A 22,965-nucleotide genomic window follows, 5' to 3' on the forward strand; every position below is an offset into this window, starting at 1 on the left:
TAGTTATGTTGTCAAGAAGTTAACAAAATCTGCTACAATATGTCATAACATATACTTTATTATATTTGGCAATAAAACAAATCCATAATGTTTTAATTGAGAGGCATAAAGAGAATTGTTATTTTGACACAATTTTTTTGTGTGAATTACAAAAAAAAGAAAAAAAGCTAACTAAATTTCATGTGTAACGCAAATCTTTATATTTGTGTTGGACAGACATTTTAAAAGCCCAAAATTAAGAGTACATTCACAAACATAATGAGTCTGTTTGCACGTTTCACCAGAACTGTGTATTTTTAGCAAAATTCCACAACTTCCCCTGGGCGGGGAGGAACAATTCACCAGCTGGAAAGGGAAACAACACTTTTCAAATAAACCATGGAACAGCTGGCCATGCTGCAAGCCATGTGACCACTCCCACCATGTTCTCAGTATCCACTGGTAAATTCAACTGGGTCTACCAGAGGCATGTGCAAAGGGAAGGACACTTCATGGTTTAGCTGTTGAGCTAAGGTTACTTTGGGTCAGATGGTGGAACTGCTTTTGTCTGGCTGTATTCATCATCATAGACTACGACGTAAGACTCTGACAAGTCAGTGACAGCGAGGCTGACAGAGCAATGGTTCAGAAACAAAGTTGTTTTCACCAAAGAGAGCAGCCTTCTTTACATGGCTTCAAACTGGAACCAAGTGGAAAGCTATGTTTGAGGATTTATTTTCATAATTCAAGATGGAGCAGCAGATGCTATTTTTCATTAGGTCTTGGCTTCTATGAGTGGCAGTAAGATGGCATAAAACTACTCCTGCCAAAATTTATGGTTAAAAAAAAAAGCTCAGCTTGTGTAGTTTTGTTTTTCATCATCAGGATGCAAAATATTTAATTTGGCCAAATCCGACCAAGAAATGTTTGCACCAAATAGCACCAAGGGAGAGAGTTTCCTAAACCTATCCAACCAGGACTGTTTTATCTGGCATTCCAAGGACTTGTTTTCTGATTCCCTGGCAAAAAATGCTATCTCTTTGATAAATATTTCATAAACCAAGCCTGTTGTTTGAAATTAACACAGGGTTGGATCAGTCTGTCTTTTTCAGAACTGGGTTAGCAAATATAACAAGCATAAGGTGGAACCTCGAAACATCTGACGTTAACTGACAAACTGTGTGTTATGATTACCCTGCTTCTATGTGTCCCAAACATGGCAAAACTAAAAACTATCATTTCCATTTCATGAAATTCATGAAACAGCCAACATGAAATAAAACCAATGAAAACAAAAAAATAAAGCCCAGTCAAAAGCAGCCTCTTACCCAAGCCGTTGAGTGTGCCAATATGTGAAATCATGAAGTTGCTGATACTGTGATTGGCCAGAGAGTCCGCCATGCTGCTGAGAGCCGACGCCCCCGCCGCCGTGCCGATCAGATACTCCAGGATTAAGTTCCAGCCGATAAAAAAAGCCACGCACTCTCCCACGGTTACGTAGCTGTATGTGTAGGCAGAACCTGTGGTCTTAGGCACACGCACTCCAAACTCTGCATAACACACTCCTTCAGTAAAGAGAAGAAGACACACACACACAGGCACCCCCTCTGATATATTGCAAGGAGTAAAAGGCTGAGTTAAGGGAACTGATTAGAACTGTAGGGTTATGGTGAAGCATCCCTTGAGGATCTATCAAATTAAAACTATAATGGCGTTGACCTTGTAATAATATGCACACTTACTGAAGGCTCTTCGTGAATCAGAGAGGTTTAATAATGGTATAAATGTCTGCATTCTATTGCTGCTTTAATCACCCAAGTGTATGTAAAAGACAGAGATGGCAAAAGACTGCTTATCCTCTCTCACCTGAAAGTATGGATGCCACAGCTGCGATAATGAAGGACACAATGACCCCAGGGCCAGCCATCTCCTTGGCAACAAGCCCCGAGACCACATACATCCCCGTCCCGACGCAGCTGCCCACACCGAGCGACACCAGATCCACCGTGGACAACACCCGGGCCAGTCTGGTGCCGTGTGAGCTGGTGCCAGACACGGCCGAATCCAGCATGGACTCCACGGGTTTGGTCCTCAGCACCCGCGACGTGAAGGTGTTCCATGCCGAGCCCCACTGTATCCTGCGAGGGTCCAGCTTCCCCACCAGTCCGCTCATAGCGAGGGCGTGAAGTCAAAGAGTGGAAGGCTTATGAGGAAGACTGCGAGACGGTTGTTCTTTGATGCTTCAGTTCAAGTTCTGGAAATTCACTGTAGACAGTGAAGTTATTCTTCATCCATGTGATGGAAGAGGATCGGATTTTCTGCCGCTTTCTGTGGCTTTCTTAGCAGTCTAGCGGAAGGCCTAGTTTGGTTCTACCCACATGACGACAGAGAAAGTTACCTGAAAGACAAAAGAGAGTTTACTTTCACACATGGCTTCTGTTACTGTGTGAGAGGTGCTTATATTTTCACAACACAAGCCTAAAAGTAAGGCGCACTTTCACATTGACCGCAAATGATTTGTACCTTAATTAGTGAGCAGCCAAATTAAAAGGCCATTCCCTGTAGCTCTGTTGCCATGGCAGCTAAGATCATCCACGACAACCGCAGTTCATCATTTCCTTTTAATGTTTGTGCAGGGAAGAGAGAGTAGTATCTGCATGCTGTGATGTTACCAAAGTTCTTAAATGAACATGCTTGTGTAATGTTTACTGAGCAACGTGAGATTAAAATGTTGGTGACAACACTTTGTGACGTCATTGACAAAAGAAAGCAGATTGCTGAAAAACAACAAATGAAAATTATCACATGCTGATAACTTTTGGTAAAACCCGCTCCATTACCGAATACAATAGACTGTTTAACTAATATTAAACAATGAAAGGAACACATATGTGTGAACATTAAAATCTCAAATAAAACAAAAAAGCAAGTGAAAAAAATTTAAAAATCAAACTACCAGCAATCTCAAGCTGTTTATTGGTATTAAGAGACTAAATGTTTCTTTCTTTTTTTTTTAATGAAATCTGAAAAATGTCCCAAATTAAATGTGATTCTAAATAAGCAGATTGTGGCACAGGGCCACCGAAATGTTTATGCAGCAAGCAATATGACATAATTAATATCATATCCCATTAAAACTAAGCATTGTTCAGTGACTTTCAGAGGATCCGCTTTAACTTTTACACTTTTCTCTTTTTACAAATATAATGAGCGACTTCAGGGAGTGCTGTGGTGGCGTAGTGGTTAGCGCGACCCATATTTGGAGGCCTTGAGTCCTCGATGCGGCCGTCGCGGGTTCGACTCCCGGACCCGACGATATTTGTCGCATGTCTTCCTTCCCTGTTTCCTGTCAGCCTACTGTCATTTAAGGGACACTAGAGCCCACAAAAGAGCCCCTGGAGGGGTAAAAAAATAATGAGCGACTTCAATGTGACTGCCCTTTATGCAGCGCCATCCATCTTGACATTACACATAGTGGTTTGTATGTAGACCAGAAAGTAAAACTTTAATTTAATTTTCAAGGTGTTAACACTTTTGCAAAGGCTTGTAGACGAATAAGTGGAACGATTAAATATTGCTGAGTAACACTGCTCTATAATTCCTTCCTCTCACAATGTTTTTGTGGATAATGATGAGATTAGGCACACTGCTGAAAGGAGAGCTATTACAGTCCTCAATTGGAGCCCTCGTCTCTCACTCCCTCTGAGCGGCGCTGGACCGGCAATCAGCACTCATCTACTTTAGGCGGCAAACGCAAAGTAACTGAACAAACACTCGTATGCGGCACACCCACGGTGCCTCTCAGCAATGATGACTGCAATTATCCAGCTGTTTAACCGGATCACAATGGGGGCCACTATTGGAGCTGCACTCAGTGGAAGCACGGGCATGTGAAGCGGTAGAAAGGGCTCCGAGGGTGAAGTAATGCGAGTGTTACGGTGAGCACTGAGTGGAGTAGGAACACTTTAACTGACACAAGGGGCAACATATGCACATGCTAAACATGAGCTTGCAAGGCAAGCCAAGTCAGCATATTTACACAGCAAAATAAAAACTGAAGTGTTAAAATAAAGTTCTTTTTTAATAACGTAGCATAATCTCATGCTAAAAGTGTTTGACCTTTGATTTGAGATGATGTATGAGATGCATTTTATATGTTTGAAAGATGGCAGTAAATTTTTATTTGAAAAGTCAAAGTATTTTGCTGATTATTTTCTAACAGTGAAGCTTTGCAGAGAGCTTTTTACCTATATTGCCACTGAAGGCCAAAGGTATGATTTGTTAGACAAATATCTTGGGATAAAATTTGAAACGTATAGATTGAATGCATTAATAAATGCATCTACTGCAATGTTTTGGTAATTTATTAAATGCAAAATAACATAATTTTTTTAAATTAAGAAAATATTAGTTTTAAAAGCATTTATTTTAGACAGGATTTTTTAAAAATTTATTTCTATTAATAATCTGCAGTTAACCATGGCTGCACAGCTGATAACGCCATTGCCTTGCAGCAAGAAGATCTTGGGTTTGAATCCTGGAGTGGCATCTTTCTGCATGGAATTTGCTTGTTCTTCACATGTACTCCAGCTTTCAGTTAACCAATGAGATTTAAGGGTCTATTTCGTTTTAGTAGTGGTTTGTCAAGTAAGCACCACGAGATTTAGAAATCACATACTTTAGGTCACTAAATGTCAGGAAGAATCAAAACTAACACTAATCAGATTTTCTAAAATCGCCTCACTCCCTTACTATTTGATTTATTTAACACATCATCAGACAAGGTACTCAAATGCTTTATAAAACGCTGTTCTCTAGTGTCCAAGTAGTTGCTAGTCGCTAAAAGCAAATACATATTCACTCTCATAAAATACAGAACAGTAAAAATCTAACTGTATGCCATCTATCAATCTTAAAAACAAAAACCCAACTCCAATAAATTTTTCTCTCGCTAAACCACAAAACTATAGGATGACAGAGATCGGGTTATAATGCAGCTCTCCGCTGGGCAGCCTGTGACAGAAACACCACCTAAACATTGTTGTAGACTGGCGTCTCGCCCACCTTTGCAGTGGCACACCCTGAAAGCAGGAACTGCATCCTGCCAGACGATGTGCTCCAACACAGTGCAAAAAGCCCCAGTCTGAAGGATCCTGATAAATGTGGCACAGAGTCAGCAAGGCACTGGCCTGCAAACCCAGATCCCAGTTTGATGGAGCATCTGGTGGCTGTGCCAAGGCTCCACCCTGCAATGCAACCAATCTGCTGCCAACATTGAAGGCTCAGTCATTGTGGAACATTTCTGAGCTGGTCAGGTCAAGACAGGGGTTTTACTGCACCATCAACACAGTGAAAAACATAGTAAACAGATTTGTGTGTGTGTGTGTGTGATATTGGGAACTATATCGGTATTGTCAATAAGATGGTGCGTAACACAGCGAGACGCTCCACAGACTTTAGCAGCTTTAATCTGAAACACTGACTGCTGTCCACGAATCCAATCACCTTCACCAAAACAAAGACAAAAGCTAATAAATGAGTGTGGCACCAGCACGGCGGACACCTTCCAGGCTGTCATATCTCAAAACAAAGCTGCTCAGTTTTTACAGGACCTTTTACATGTTCATCTTTCAACCTCACCTTCTGCCCTCCCAGCTTCTTTTACAGTGACCACCACCTGCCCTGCGCTGATTGTATATTATTTGAACAAGCACACACCAACCAAACAGAGCTGAACAAAGGAGGACGGCAGCAGGTCTTCTACCTGTTCACTACTGCAGCAAAGACTTTAATAAAGGCTACTTAGAGAAAATGTCTGCAAAACATTATTTCCAAAAGAGCCGAGGTAAAACCTTCAGTGCTTCAGTGTTTTTTATTGTTGTAACAAAATGAAGCATATAAGCTGCAGAGTTAAATGCCACTCAATCTTAGTTATGTGAAGATCTTTAAGGTTTGTTAGAGAACATCAGTGTTTAGTTTGAATGGCCTAGTCAAAGTCCAAACCTAAAACCAGTTGAGAAGCCGTGCCAGTTTAACAATTAGGTGTCTTCTGAAAGCAACAGGTTGAACTGGATTTGATTTAGGGGTATCAGAATAAAGTAGGCAGGATACAAATGCATGCCAACATTTTCAGATTTTTATTTATAAAGACTTAATCCATGTATCAATTTTCATCCCTGTGACAAAAAAAATCCAATGAAATGATGATGATTTGTGCTTGCAATAGCATAATATATCTGCAAATTCGGAAATATTAACTTGAACCTAAAAGACAGTAATTATTTCTGGAAATAATTAGGTCCATCACTATGCAAAAAGTGACCAAACAGCCTTTGTAGTTCATTTTAAGAATTCCTTTTACCAAAAAGAATGCTAATTGAAACAAACAGTTCACTTTTATGAACATTATGCATCATTTCCTTCTACATAAAGTACTACGGTACTTTCAGAATACTACAGAATCCCCTTCACCCATTAAATGCAATGAAGTTTTCGGTTGCAGTATGACAAGCTGTGGAAACGACTGGTTTGAATACTTTCGGAGGGCACTGTAAACTTATCTCAACTTGAAATCAGTGCCCACGGGTCAGTGAAAGGATGGCAAAACATGAGTAAATTCACAGAAATATGAGAAATTTTGCTGATTTTGGTGTTCTGCCACAGGCCATTTCCCCTTCTGTCAGCCAGGTTTTGTTTTCGCGAGGGCCGGAGCGCTTCAGCCTAGGCAAGACGCCAAGTGGGCTTAAAGCTATCAGATAAGCTCTCGTGATTATTAAGTCGATGGAGGTTGGGTTTGGAAGAGCAAGATTTTGGCAGAGGACATTTTTAGCAAATTTATGAGCAAATTCTTAAATTCTACTAAATGTTTGTAATGTATTTGTCTTCTTCAACTAGAAACATCTGTGATCTACCATGCCTGAGAAGGCAGCCTTAACCCCCCCCCCACCAAAAAAAAAACAACTTCTGCCAAGCCACAGAGTTACACTGATGAAGGACACCAAAATGATTACTGTGCAATATCCCAATCCTAATGCATTACACTGCATTAGGATGCAAGCACAAATCACAAATGCAAAATGGGTCAAATCGTATCCAGCCAGCAAGGAATTTTAGATAGGTCACTTCTTTTTCTTGTCTATTACAAACAAAATATGTGGAACATTGCCTTTAAACAAAAAGTATGGGAAAATAATGACCGTACGGTCTTGTACAAGTTGTGTCTGTTTGCAAGAAGAGTAGCACCGAGTGGAGAAAAATGTGTTTTTATTAATCAATGTTGAACTATTGGGAAAAAAACATACATTTTTGCACTTGTTTACTGTAATTTGTTTGGGTGCTAGAGCTTCCAGTTTAAGAGGGCGCCTGGGAAACGGTCAGAGGTACAATCCCACTGACCGCAGAGCATGTGTGATTAGAGAGAATTGAAAAATCACAGCCTTTCCACAGTGCATCAGAAAGCCGTTTCCGTGTGCAACAGAATGGTCCACAATCTATTTCTACAGTGTCACTACAAATTTATATACCTTACCAAAACGCAGAGCAGTGGTGCTTTCACAAGGAAATTGATAATTGAATTTTTGTCATAATCATCTCCATTGGTGTTACAGTGTCTGCTCTTTTCATAAAAGAGCCGTCAGAACATCCTTACTTGTGACACATCAGCAGTGACTAAGCCTGTCTCTCCTGGATTGAGCTCTGAACGCATTGACATTTAGAGCAAGAGCTGCATTTACCTAATAAAGGCCAGACTTCTTCTAATCACTCAAAACCAAACTTGTAAACCTGCTTTGCATTTAATGGATCGGGGAAGACAAACCGGCCCCTGTTAAAAGCCCTGGCAAATTCTCACAGAATGCAGACAAAACGGTACGAGTCTTGTTAAGAAATATGAAATATGCTAATTAGGATTCAGTCTGACTGAAGATCGGTGTGAATTTATTTCGAACATGACAGCAGCATAAAATATCAGACGTGAACAAGGAATGCCAAAGACACACACTTTTTGTACCACAATAATCTTCACATGCTCGAAAAGGACTTTAAAGAAATAAAAAACGTATGAACTCCTACCCCATACACTCATACCATGTTTTCAGATGGGCCCTCGTTATTAGATAAAATAAATCAATAAAAACCATGGTTTAATTTTCCATTTTATCTTCTTTTTCTTTGCCATGGACTCACCATGGTGTATTTAGACAAACACACATTTGTCTAAATATATGCATCCATGCATAGATACCCACACACACTTATATGCGTTAGCCTCAATTTACATATTCACATTTGTGCTATCTCTCACCCATATTTCTGTTTTGTGAAAATAACCTCCTTATATTTGACTTTGTTTTAACTCTTCATTTAACTTGCTCCATAATTTTACACCATGAATTGAAAAAGAAAAGCTCTTTCTTGTTGTGCGTATACTGCGAATCCTCAAGTTTGAGTAACCCTTTAAGTCCCCCTTCTCTTTCAAAACACATATGATTTATTTTTTAAGGTAAAGATTTACTGTAAGAGTTTCTGAAATAGGTTAGTTGCAAAGATTGCATAATGTCAGATCTACTGAACTTTGGACAGATGAATACACAGAGGGGGAAAAAACGGCAGCTTATTTAAATGAGAAACTATTACTGTGCATAATTCATGTGCCTTAATGTACAGCTGGATGTCGGTTGCTTACACTCAACAAGATTTATGAGCACTTAGAGCTTCCTACAATCTGTGTGCAAATGTCTTTATCCCATGGCTATCAGTCTCTATAATAGAGTTATGCACGTTTACTTAATTATATTTAGGCAGACTGTTTTGAAAGAAAAAAAAAGATGGAACAGATTTGTCATTTCATAAAGTAAAACATTTTGACATCAACATTTTTGGTTAACAAAGGTCAGATGCAGTCAGATATGCATAGGCAAGTATTTAAGGGGAATTTCCTCCTGAAACATACCAAACTAGATTTGTTACCACAATTGTCAATTGGCTCACTGGAATGTGGAGTTCCCCATTTATTTTTCCTCAGCCGAACCAACATTTGTTACAGTGTGGTTGATTCACTGCCTTGGCAGGCTGACCACTGTATCTCTGTGTGACACGCCAAATGAATCTGACATAGAAAAAAAGGAAAATTGCAGGCTGTCAGAGTGATTCAATTGTTTGGTTCGTCGGCCACGCTCCGACTGCTCAAGTCAGTTGAAATTCGCTGGAGACTAATTTTTCTACAAGAATTTTGACGTTCATATCCGTTTTATTAGCGGGCTGTCAGACAGGCTGAGGGCATTTCTGATGCAAGAGGTATATGATCCCTCTGAGAAATAAATGAAGCATCGCCAAAGGAAGGATCCATGAATCCATCACAGTTTTGCTGTCGTTTCTGATATATATTTTTCAGCGTATACAAGATGGAAACTGGCCTTACTACAATAAGTATCCTTTAAAATTTTAAAGGCTCTTGCCAAAGAATAAATCTCCTTTTATTTCATATTTTGTTACACTTCAACTTCAAACGTCAGTGTGTTTTCTTGGAACTATGTGACACTGCAACAGGAAGTAGCACACAGTGGTGAAGTGCCAAAAAGATGAAGCAGGAGTATATTTGTAACTTGTCCCCTCTGATAGTTACAAAACAGCTGGTTGGATTCTTTTCACTAAATAGGCATTTTCTAGAGACAATAGTTTGCACTGGATTTTAGTTTTTGAAGCGTGAATTTAGAAAGTTTGCTCATTTTTAGTAAATCTTCATTATTAATACTGTTCATTCTCTCTACTCTGGCATTTCAAGATTAGTTAATGAAGTGTTACATGGGTCAATACTTCTCGTTTTGGTATCTTTTAAAGGGACAGAGTTGTTTTTTACAGGCACACGGTGCCATTATATAACATAATCAAGTAACTATGTCACCTTCAGTTGTTATCAAAATGCTCTATATGTCAAACATAATTTTTAAAAAATGTGACACTGCAGTTTGGGGCCTTGAAATTGGTCTCTGTTTCTTTAAGAATCTCCTGGTCTTTCCAACACTCCACCTTCAGCATGTCATCTCAACAGTGAGTCTCAAGTATGCCGTTTAAAACCATTCTCAGGAACGTTGGACTGCGTATGATGAGCTCAGCAGACACACAACTACATCAGGTGTTCGCCAACTGCTGCTGCCGCTAGTCTAGAGGAGCTGTGTGGGAACAGCATGGGGTAGGGATGCTCCGTGAGGCAGAAGCTCAGCTCAGTGGTTGTGAGAGCACGCGTCAAGGATTTCTCAAAAATGCATGAAAAAAAACCAAGAAATGTATACTTTTATTTTAAATAAAAGTATACATTTAATCAGAGCACTAAAGAGGACCAGATGATGAGCAGAAAACAGTTCAAATTACGAGTGCTTAGTCTATTGAAAATTTATTTTCCTGGTTGTTGTCAGTGAAGCACACATTCATATTTTATGCCAAGCAAATCATCTTTGTAATTCGGCTAATTACTGAGATTGTTAATTAGATCAAATGTTTAATCCTCTTTTGTATCTCTGATGGCCACAGTTCAGAACTCATTAAATTTGTTGACCATCAAAAAAAAGAAAAAAGAAAAAACTAAGTAGGGCTACTTCAATAGACAGTGATCCCAGAAAACAGACCAGTTGCTCCACATGAATGCTCTGTCTCCAAAGCTGATTAATCACAGTTTGGGCCGCCACAACCTCCTCTGTCTTCCCTTATTGCAGCGCAGTGGCAGCTTGAAGCTTAAAGCAAAGTAAATCTGCCTCCTGACTGTAAGATAAATAGAAACAACAGTGCCACTCCCTGGAGCTCCAAGCTCACCAGCCATAATGGTGACATCTCTATTTACCCTCAAGTGGTAAATGAACACCAAGGTCATTTAGCACTTAAAGACTACACAGCACTACTTACTGCGTAAGTGTAAATCTCACTGCGGAACGTTCATTCGTAAGACAACAATTTATGAAGGAAATTAGGCATATTCTCTTCAAGTTTTCATCCCCTTTTGTTCAATCAGAAGCATTGTTTACCTCATCGCTGTCACTGACGAGCAGTCTGTCAGAGAGCATCACTTTATCATCACGCTCTCTAACCTACCCGGTGTCTTTCTTATTTCAATTGCAAATCTTTACACACTTCTTCTCTGACAGTGGGTTGTTTATCATCTTACATATGGTTTTCCAGCAAATGAAATCTTGCTGTCTGGCTTGCTTACTGTGTTTAGTCTGCTGTCAGCAGAGGGCTTTCTGCTTGTCTGTCTCTGTCCTTCCACCCTCTTTCACTTTCTTGCGATCTTTTTAAAATTAAGTTGTAAGTATCTCTGATTAATTTTTACAGCTTTAAAAGTAAAATAATAAAATCTGTGTTTTTTATTTGTATTTTTTTGTACATTTATACTTAATAGCACAATTACTATTAATTATCAGGGAAGTTCCTGTTTGGACTGAATTGTTCTTCGCATGATATGCAGACGCAGCTGCACAATCATTAAAATAACATTACGTTTGAAGGCCAAAGCAAACCTCCAGCAGAAATATACTTTTTATCATGTTAAAAATTAAAATGAGTTACCATAATATTCCATGCAGTTCTTTGAATAATTAGTAGCTATATATTTGCAACAAACGTCAGACTCCCATGTTGTGGTAGTTATCAGATCCCTCAGACCCAATGGATTTAATCCTGGCTTCTTTTTTAGTTTCTGTTTTTCTTTCTTTTGCTTTTGTCCTGTGTTTAGAGCCTACTGTAACAGGAGGCTTCATTGTGTGCACTTATAGACATTTAACAGGCAAAAACACAATGTGAGTAACTCGCCTTTATGTGCAGGCAGGTCCTCTGACATCAGTCCTAACCAGTATCTGATTGGAATAAAGGAAGTGGTCGTCCTCCAGCCATTCATAAGTAAGAGTTTATGTGCGTATGTGTCTTTGTAGCATCTGCCACGTATTCAGTTAGACAAGGCAATTTAAAAGGGCTGATCTATAGTAAACTGATCTGATTGACTGAACTGATTTCTGATTCCAAACAGGCACATTCAATTTTCTTTCCTACTGTTTGCTTGTTTTTATGTATCTTATATAAAAACAACAATCCATTTCTTTAAAAAAAAAATCCACTAGACTCTTCCATCCATCTATTTTCTAACACCTTTGCCCCTAGTGGGTTTGGGAGGTGCTGGTGCCTTTCTCCAGCTAACGTTCCAGGCGAGAGGCAGGGTCATCCTGTACAGGTTGCCAGTCTGTCGCAGGGCAACACAGAGACAGACAGGACACACAACCATGCACACACACACTCACACTTAGGGAGAATTTAGGGAGACCAATCAACCTGACAGTCATGTTTTTGGACTGTGGGAGGAAGCCAGAGTACCCGGAGAGAACCCACGCATGCACAGGGAGAACATGCAAACTCAACTTTTTGTTTTTTTTTAAATTCACTAAACTCTAATAGAAAAGAAAATACAAGCCAGTGGTATAGCAGAATATTTTCGGACACATTTTTTCCCCCATCTTCAGCTTTACTATAAATATGATTGACTTTCTTTTTTTTATGTAAAAAAAGAAAAAAAAAGATTTTCCATCTGAAATGCTTTCAGTAAATTCAAGGCTTGGCCTTCTACAGCTTTACTTGGTTTGATTTGATAAACACATTCTTATTTATGGGACGGATGCTCAACGACTAGCAAAGTCTGAAGGTCGGAGGTTTCCTCAGAGCAGACTGCAGATCACTTCATGTGTGGAGCCATTTATGGTGAAACAGAGCAATCCTCAGCAAAGGCTCTCCTTTGTTTTGAGCATGTTAATAAGCTCTGGGAAATAAAAAATGAGTTAACACTACAGCCCTGTTTTACGTTTGGGGCTTGGTGTTGTGTTAGTATTCACAAAGCATTTTATCTATAGTTTTATTTTTGCTTCATCTGAAACAGATTACATGTGGGAATTTCTTTGGAAGTTGTTCTGTTGTGGCTAATTTTTCAAAGGTTTGAAGACTGATGTGGATTTCTGAATTTTCCTGTGTCTTATTTAGCTTTACAGAGCCAAAATGCAGACAGTCAGAAAAAAATAAGAGAATAATTCAACACTGAACAAAAATCCTGAGCTTAAAATACTGAGGTGGGGTTATAAAGTGACCAGAGAAACAGCTAAATGAATCAGGGTGGTACAGCTGTGGGAACAAGAAAACATGGAGACTGAAGGAGGAGACTAATTAACACAGAGAAGATAAAATAAGACTCAAATGATCAAGAAACAAAAAGGGAAAAAATCCAGACAGTAATCTAAGCGATAAATACAAGAACAAACTAAAAATTAAGGATAAAAGAATGACCTAAGATGGCAACTCCTAAAGAACAATAATAAACAGAAAAACGGCAGAATATAGCAAGTCCAATGGAACATTAATAACCCACATGAATATGATCGAAAACACAAAAAGAAAACCGAAACCCAAACGCCGAAGAAACATGACACTTCCTGTCTTACCGTGAGCATCTGGACTGCTTTTCTATAACAAATGTTCTCAATATCCGGTCTGCCAGTATAAGTGGGCAGCCAAGTTTTCATAGGTCGGATGTTTTCCCATACTCTTTCTTTCTGTTTTATTTATTTAGAAGTTGTCATTACACACTCCACAACATGATCATCTAGTTTTCACAGCACCATTTCCTGGTGTTGGTCTGCCATAAAACCTCAACAAAGCAAATTAAAGTTTGTGGTTTTATCATGACAAAATGTATAAAGGATCTGGTATCAGTTATTTTCCTAGATGCTGCAGTGCAACACTCATGCCAACACTGTGGCACACACACAAACCAGGCATGAAACTGTCTCTTAGAAAGCAGCGGCTCCATTATACACCTCCGGCCCTGCATGTGATTCTGTCTTCTTGAAGACCTGCGTGTCTCTCGGAGGCTGTCTGGGACTTTATGTGAGAGATACTCAGGGAGACAAACTGCAGTTGCTAAATTGGGTGGTTATGTAATCATCTGTTTCTGCCTCTCATTGCCATTGCTCCAGCAAATTCATCCTCATCACGTCAACATAGTGGTCATAATGCTTCTTCTATTTCTACGTTTCTTTCTGCGACATATCCTTTTTGTTTTGCTGAAACAGGAAATCGCTGTGTCTTTTGATTTCTTAAGTTTACAGGTGCCTGTAATGTTCTCAACAAGAGAGGCACAAATTTGAGTTTTTTTTATTTTGAAACAATTTTGCAACTTACATTAATGAGTGGTGCAACTAACATCCCTGGAGAATGCAGGACATTAGCTCATCTCACAATCCATCATTCGCCATCACAAAGAGAGTTTCAAAAAACGAAATAAAACAGTTTTGCTGTAGACCTTTCAACCTTCATGTTATTTGCCTTAAGTCTCTCTTTCTCTCGCAATCTCTCACAGAGGAAGTGATCACAGACATCTCAGGAACATATCTGAGGAAACAAATAGTATTTTATGTATCTGATACTTCATTTTAAACAGCTTAACGATACTGACACAGTGATTAACTCCGAGCCTTCTGCTCTCAGTAGCAACTTCCACAACGAAGAGTATTGCTGTCAGCACATCCTGGTACCATTGTTGTGTAGTACTGATTGTTCTTATCGCCTCGTTTGCACATGTGGGCCTGTATGTGTTGGAAAACTACAAAAAAAAACTAAACCATGCAAGAGAACAACCTTAAGAATTTGGTTGACTAATGTGAAACGTGTTTGATTTTTATTTTTCAAACTTGGATTCAAAAACAACTATATGATCAACTACTTTTGAATGTTTCTTAAGTTTTAACATTTATGTTTTGGAAAGGCACTTCTAGAACTGTATGTAAGCGGTTTATTTATTCATAATACTGCTTATTCATTGTCCTTAAATGTAGACACTAAAGTATTGGTACCTCTCAGATGAGGTGATTTGAAATATTTTTTTTAACTCATATGTCTGTTTCTTTTGATTGTTCATGTTTTGTTGATCTTTTAAAGTTTTGAAGTAACCGGTCAGAGGCTTGGGAGCGCCTCTTATTTAAGAGAGAATCGTTTGAAGGTGCTTGCTTGAGCAAGGCCTGAGATCCAAATGTTGCTCAGTTAAATCTCCGAGTTCTGTCAGTGTCAGGAAATTTTGTCTTTTTTGTTCCCTGATCGGAAAAAGGTTGTGACTTTGACTTTGCAGTTGCCCACTTACTGGCCACGCCTGATCAAACTATCCCAATCAACTCGTGAATTCCTGATCGATCTCTAGAATGAGCCCTTTTCCAGAACGAAAGGCAAAACACACGATGTCAACCGAAACATTTCCCAGCGCGACCTTGTTCTTCACCATCTTCAAAATCCTCGCCTCTTGTCTGTGGCACCTGTTGAGCAGTGACAGGCCCATCTAGCTACAACGTATCGCCGAGCCATCTGCTGAAGCCTGCTTTCAGCACCACGGACAGCACGTCGTCACAACTGAGTAAAACAAAGAACGGAGAGGAAGGGGAGGAAAAGGAGACAAGACCTCATGGCAAATTTTTAAAAAAACAAAACAAAACAAAAATAAAAAAAACAGATACATGGAGGGAGAGGGTGGGGGGCGGTAGAGAGAAAGAGAGAGATCTGTCCATGTCATTAGGGATTAGCCTAGTTTGACTGCTTGAGGCTGTCAGTGTCTGAGTGCTCTTGTCCTCAAATAAACACACGCAGGCATCCAGAGGCACAGTATGTTTCCTTCTTACAGACAGAGAGATAGATAGATAGATTTTCTGTCCTACTTTCCATGTTCCCCCACTGCACGACTCACCCCAACATGTTCACTTGGAACCAAAAATGTTTTTAATTATTTATGTCAGCCTTTTTTTTTTTAGTTGGGCATCTCGCTGTACAAGCAGTACAGTTTCCTGCTGCAGCTACAGTCCGCTGGGAGAAGCGACACCCACCCTCAACTCTTTCCTCCTTTCTCTTCCGCAAAGAAACATCACTTTGGGTGGGGTGTAGTAGTAACGGGAAGGGACAATTCCCTGCTGCTAAACAGTAAGGGCTCGCGCTGTTTCTGTCGAGTTTATGCGCCACCCCCTTTGTTTGCTGCTTCCTTATGAAAAGAAAGAAAGAAGGGGAAAAAAAGGAAAACTGCACAAAGGAAGATGGGAAAACAGCCGTGTAGGGAGACGACAAGGGGAGATGATGGTTGAGATAGCAGCTAAGTTTAGGAAAAGCGTCGCTGGGTGAGGGTGTGCAGGAGAGAAGTGGAGGTAAAACACTCACTGTGCCGCGGCCGGATTAAAGGATGCCCATGTCGGATGCTGCAGTCGGTCGCCAACATCAGCAGCAGGAGCAGCAGCAGCATCTCCGGGCTGCTTGCGCGGCGCATCAGCGGGAGGCAGCGCAGGATGGAGGAGGGGAGGAGGGAGAGACAGAGAGAGAGAGGGAGGGAGGGATGTGGGGAGGGTGAGGCCGATGATGTAAAACGGTTTAAATCATTCAGGACGCCGCGTGAAGGCAGACGCGGCGCAACACGCATCCGGTTTGTTTTCCTGTCCGGACAGGATGTCATAGTTTCGGCCCCACCCCTCCCTCTTCCCCATCCCGTGATTTTATGAAGATCCGGCAATAACACAAGTAAAGCCGTTATAATTTGGACCAGGATTCCCTAAACTGCAGGATTAAAAACAACGCTTTTTTTTTTCTTTGCTAACCTAGTAAAGCCTAAGTTAGTTTTACACCAACAAAGTTATGACTTTAATTCAGCATAATACAGTAAGTTTTCAATAATATTTATTATTATAAAACAGGTTAAAGTCACACACATTTATAAATGACACGACCAAAATTGAAAGACCACCCAATTGGATTACTAAACTACTAAATATTTGAGTTAAGGAGCCATTTTTCAGGTTTAATTATGAGAAAATGTGTCAGAATAAAGACACTATAATGTCAGCAAAGGCAGGTATTTTTTTCCTCACACTTTATAAAATGTTGCATGTCTGTTTTGGCTTCATGGCCAATTTAATAAGCTACAAATGATTTTCCCCACGCTTTCGACACATTGCACATCACTGTTTAGTTCATCACCTGAAAATGAAGAGTGTTGACAGATCTACAAACTTATCAGTGTTAAAAGTCCAAGCTTAATTCTAATTGAGAATTTGTGAAAAGAATTGAATATCAATATTAACAAATGTAATCCACAAAATCTAACTAAACTTGAGCCATTTTGCAATGAAAACAATAAACCTTTTTCTACATATTACATCTGCAGCAAAAGCATGTGCAAAGTACATTCCACATTTCTTTAGTTTACTAGGAAAAAAAATTGAAAGCCACACATCGCTTTTCCTTCACTTCCCAATCATACATTGCGTTGTGCTGCTGGTCTATCAGATAGCATTGCGATAAATGAAATTAGAGTTTCAAGTCATAACATGACAGAACGTAGTAAGGTTTTACTTAAAGTATAAACCTAAATTTCCAAGAATCTGAACAATGTTTGCTCCCACTGAGGCGGAGCTGTTCTGTGAACATGTCATTTGGTTTGCACTTACAGGGCAGAAATCAATAAATTGCAAAAGCGTCACAAATGACTTTCCTTTAAATCACCCTGCCCAAGCAAGGGCGGTGGAACCGGTCAGTCGGACAGTTATCAGGCATTTTCTGGTCATTTTCCACTGAAGAAGTGGCTTAAGGACGTCTTAAAGTGCATCACTGGTATTTAATACACCATGGTTAAAGACCTTCACTGTTTGTCTCCAACGGAATGAGTGAGTGAGAGAGAGACATGCAAAGGCCAATTGCTAAATTATTTATCCTGTGCTGGTGAATGATCAAATATTCAGCAGTTGACTAGGTTTTCTCCTTTTTTATAGCCAAAGAAAGCCTGCTTATGTCAGCTGCAACGTGAGCATTCATGGATCCAGCGAGAAAAGGTAGAGAAAAAAATCTATATGGATTTACTTTGATCCATTATGTCTGGTGGTCTGGCAGTAAGATTTACACTCAAAGACAGTTTAAGCAAAATACCACAACCACAAACTCTGCTCAATATTCATACTTTATGCTCAGAACCCAAATGAAAGTACGGAAGCCTATTTCTGAAATTGTCATACAAAAAAACAAAAGGACCTTAAATGCACAAAAATGACTATGCCTCCAAACAATTTAGGAATGTCAAGGTGGTAATGTAAGGGAGTCAAAGAGCCAGAAAAAAAAGGACTAAAGTGCATGAGCTTGAAATCTGTTGAAGTTTTAAATGATTGGATGTCGTTTGTATCCATGTATTCTGTTACACAAGTCACTTTCATTAGTTTTAACGAGTTTCTGTCTAGGAACCTATACTTAGTTCAATTCGGAAGCTGGATACATAAGACTGACATGACACTGTCATAAACATGACAAAACATCTATCATGAACATTAAGGAGTTTTCATGAATGTTTATGACTGTTGTCATAAAGTTTCACTCGGTAAATAATGACACTATTAATGCAAAGTTGACATTTCAATGGACTTTTACTGCAAGTTTTAATAGAATTTTGCATTAAAATGATCATTATTGTTCGAATAATGCTAAATTTACACTTTTAATTGACTTTTAATTGCAAAGTTGTAACTTTGCATTAATAGTGTCATTATTTACCAAATGGCACCTCATGACAACAACTGTAACAACTGTTCATGACCGTTGTTATGTCATGTTCATGTCATGTGTCATGTCAGTCTTTTGCACAACCCTTCAAATAAAGTGTTGCCAAACAATTTGGTGCCCAAAAGTCGGTCCTCGAGGGCCTGCATCCTGCGTGTTTTAGTTCTCTCCCTGGCACCTGGACCAAATGATGGCTCATTAGAGACCTAAGAAGAACGCTGACATGCTGAAATGGTTCTTACTACCACCAGGGACAGAACTAAAACATGCAGGAGGCCGGCTCTCGAGGACCAACTTTGGCCACCCCTGGATTAAGGTATTGCCTGAGCTGCACACGTTTCGCTTAAATGCTAAAGAATGAGGCGAGTTACATTTTGACCGTAATCTTTTGTGCGTGTTGGACACCATTGTGTTTGCTGCTTCCATTTTTTTTTTTTTTTTTTTTTCCACCTCAGCTCCCACTGCTTTCTCTTTCAATGCTAAATGTCAGCTTCCCTGTGGTCCGGCTGCTGTGTGAGTCTGGGACTTTCTGTGAGAGCACGTGACTGCGCATTAGAGAGGGAGGCATGAGTCACTAACCCGACGCCCCAAGCAGCGAGACAGACCTGTGAGCAAAGTGTCACTACCCATAATTCAGAGAAATTTGATGAGGTCATTCGACTGCAGGGCAGGAGTGATCCCTCATTTCTGCCAGATTTGGTGCAAATAAATAGCATCTTGATGAATGTGTATTACATGTCATCATGGGCATGACTCCTATATTAACTTAGGGCCTTTAATGATGAATCGGAATATTTTCTTTTAGGGTTGATTGATGGCTTCAACAACTATCTTAAATGACATTTTATCTTTTTTTTTTATGCAACCGTGGTTAAAAGTATGCATGTATAAGCCCACCAATATTTGACCATTGATCAGACATTTGCAGAGAAGCTGCACAACTTTTACAACTGAATAAGCTTCTTTGCACAGTTCTGGCTTCATGTCTGATCACTCTTAATTCGAGAAATGGTGGAGTTTATTTAAATCGATTGACTTCCCTGTCATGATCCAGTCTTGTTAATAGAAGTGCTGGAGTTAGTCCATTGTGACATATACCTATTCAGTCTAGAGATAGTCCAACTGGCCTGAAGGATTTTATCTAGCAGGTGCTTTTGTTCAGTAAATAGGGCGATTACCTTATAAGTACCCTGGTAATGGCCTCAACGCATCTCACAGTTGCACAATTGTTCCTTAGACTTCGACTTCGACTTAGACTGACTTTGTTGTCATTTTCAATGCACAGAGTGTATACAGAACGAAATTTCGTTGCATACGGCTCAGGATAATGTTTGAGGTTCCAATGTTGTGAGTAAAATAAAATACAGTATAAAATATGAATATAAATCTAAATATAAAATATAAAGTGCAGGACTGACAGTAAAATAGAAGTTATTTAGCTCTGTACATGTGCAAGGTATAAAGTGGAGACCAGTTTTTGAGTGCAGTCCAGTTAAGAGTTCAGCAGTCTGATGGCAAGTGGGAAAAAGCTGTTTCGGAACCAGGTGGACCTGCACCGGATGCTGCAGAACCTCTTTCCAGAGGGCAGCAGGGAGAACAGTCCATGGTGGGGGTGTGAGGGGTCACTGATGATGTTTCGGCCTCAGGACACGCATCCTGCATCGATGGTTGACCTGACACTTCGCCCTTTTGCCTGAGCTGGGTGTGGAAGGTTGTTGCCGAAGCAGTTTCTCCTTGTGTGCCTTCTTCTCACTCACATGAGAGTTACCAAACTCTTTTGCAAGCTCAACCAGGAAGTCCACCCGTCTCTCCTGCACCCCAATGCATGCCTGATAAAGCACATGTGCATTCAGTGCTGCCATGTCAATCATGTTTGCCAGGTTTGCTGACCAGCTGCCACATAGTGATGGAACCTTGGTCACCCCCCCGCAAGATTATGACTGAAATAAATGCCATTAGTTCTTGTGAACTAAATAGGTGAAGCAGTCACCTATTTATCCTCCACAGCACAAAAGGCTGCATGCAAATTTGCATGTGCAAAGTCTCCCAGATTTCTTTTGCTTACACTTTTTGCATGATTTTTTTGAGGTGGATCAACACAATTAATTTGGTTAGTTTATTTCAAAACTGTCATTTTATACCCTCTTAGCTTTATTTCAAAGAGAAACATTACTCATTTCTTTTAGAAAAACCTTTGCATATTTTTTGAAACAGATTGTATGTTTTGCAAACTCTATGTACATTTGGCAAAATGACCTGGATAATGCAGCACAACATCATGGATCAGCTGCAAAAGGTCACATCTCTCCAAAAACACTTCATGTATGCTTCAAAACTAAACTGACTAATTGTAGGTATCATAGATACCCACCCCCAACATGGACTATCCACATTCCTACCTTCTGGCCTGACAGTCAACGGCCACATTTACAATTGAAGAAGAATGCTAATTTGAGCCATCAGAGTCGTCAGTTTGGACTCAGGGTCTTTTGGCCCTGTATCAGTAAGTCTGGGGAGAAATCAAAAACCTAGTACTCCTAGTATACTTCACAGATTTTCAATTCAACTGCGGTTTATATTTCCGACAGTTTTGTCCACGTTTTTATAATCTGATAGAATCTTTGACCCCCAAACTGGTGCTTGTGCACCCAGTTCTTGTTTTAAATTCCTTGAAATTTGTTATTTAGGCAATTATATGACAGTTCAAATCCATTTCTTAAGGGTGAAACAATAGATCTATGTTGACAGTATGTATGGAAATCTTTGGAATGGTGCTGCCTCTGTGTGTACAGAAAAGAGTAAAAAAAAAAAATTGATTTTATTACATTTTCCTTCTTTGAGTGTGAATGTATTAGATTGAAGACTCTCATGTTTTCTGCCTAATGACACAACTGCCTGCTATATTTTATCCTAATAAATCCTCCACACTTACATGCTATGAAAACTTTATATTCAGCTCAGTCTTCTCTCCTCCATCTGTGTCGGCCTTCTTTGGTTTGCTTTAACAGATGTATTATTCACTGAAACGTCCAGAAGTGCTCCTCCTACACTCGCTGAGTGAATCCAGGAAGACAGAAGCTTTTGAACAAAGGAGCCAAAGCAAAAAAAAAAACAACAACAAAAAAAAAGACAGACCGCAGACATACACCAAGTGAAAAGTGAATCTTGGAGAAATGGGTAAGGTGTTGAGACAAGAACGATAAGAGAGAATGACAGCATTAAAAGTCGCAGAACTAACAGCGCAAACAGAGTGAGATGTAAAATGGATAATAAAATAAAGGAAGAGAACTAGGAAGGAATGAAACATGGAGCGTCACTCTCTAATGTATTTTTGAACCGTTTCGTTGCACAAGAACACAGCACTTCTCTCTTACTTGAACATTTTGTTTGATCTCTTTCAATCTATACAGTGCAGAAACAGATTTATTTTTTTGTTTGCTTGTTTCATCAAAACAGGACTCTCTTTCCTCAAGAACAGGAGAGTCAGGATGCTGTGGTTGGTGTGGTTGCTGTCTTCTTATCTGCTGTTTCCCGATGCCCCCTGAGCATCTATCTGGAACGTCCCTTGAATTTCCGTTTGAGTGGTCAACTGACCTTCAGGCCACGTCCTGGTTTATAGCACCATGGCTACACTCACCTGGCAAGTGCACCTCTCTCCACAAACGTAATGCTCATACTGCACCTTAATGACCTTGATATGCAGTCCATTCAAAAGAAAGCTGGACATAAGTACAAGGCTTGCTATTTTCAGCAGCTGAATAACATCTAAAACTGTCTGAAGAAGTTAAGTTCCAGGTGTTATCTGATTTAGGGGCCTAATAGACGTGTCATAGTTGATATATCTACTGTCTGCCAAATTCTCAGCAAACAGCTCTTTGGGAATTGATGCATTTATGGCGTTAAATATTATGAACTTGTCCCACAGTGACACACTGATGCGGTATATTTAATAGACTCAGGTAAGGAAGTGGAAACAAACTGTATCTTTGTTTCAATCTGCTTTTAACAAAGGGGCCAAACATATATTGAAAAAAGATGTCTTGGCTTCATTGCACTTAGACATAACAAGGTTTTCTCCCTCGCACTCAAAAGCCTTTCTGATTCACAGGTTAAATTAAGAAACAAATTAACAAACATCCTGAAAAGGTGAGGCAATGGACTGAAAACCTGCTGAACATTTACAGAATGTTTTCTGTAAATGGAACAACAGGAACAACTGCTTACATGGCAAATTGTGAATGAGTTAAAAACAATCACATGGGCATATTAGCGATAGCATGTTAGCCTTGTTACTAATGAACATGTTGACACCAATGCTGTTCCTTCTTGGATTTATTTTAAAAGTAAGTTTTTCAAACCATCACTGGTTTGCTTGGCTACTCTACTGCAGTCAAA

General features: G+C 39.7%; 1 protein-coding gene across 1 annotated transcript in view; it reads right to left on the reverse strand.

The window, feature by feature from the left end:
• slc7a14a (solute carrier family 7 member 14a) overlaps positions 1-16,458 on the reverse strand; it is a 32,275-nt gene extending 15,817 nt beyond the window's left edge. The window contains exons 1-3 of the mRNA XM_028000624.1: positions 16,195-16,458; positions 1,846-2,377; positions 1,308-1,544 (exon numbers count right to left, since the gene is read on the reverse strand). Coding sequence (XP_027856425.1) covers positions 1,308-1,544; positions 1,846-2,152 — 544 coding nt within the window. The 5' untranslated portion in view covers positions 2,153-2,377; positions 16,195-16,458. The remainder of the gene's footprint in view (positions 1-1,307; positions 1,545-1,845; positions 2,378-16,194) is intronic.
• Positions 16,459-22,965: the final 6,507 nt, after the last annotated feature.

Source organism: Xiphophorus couchianus, chromosome 19 (assembly GCF_001444195.1).
Source record: "Xiphophorus couchianus chromosome 19, X_couchianus-1.0, whole genome shotgun sequence".
Classification (NCBI taxonomy): Eukaryota; Metazoa; Chordata; class Actinopteri; order Cyprinodontiformes; family Poeciliidae; genus Xiphophorus; species Xiphophorus couchianus.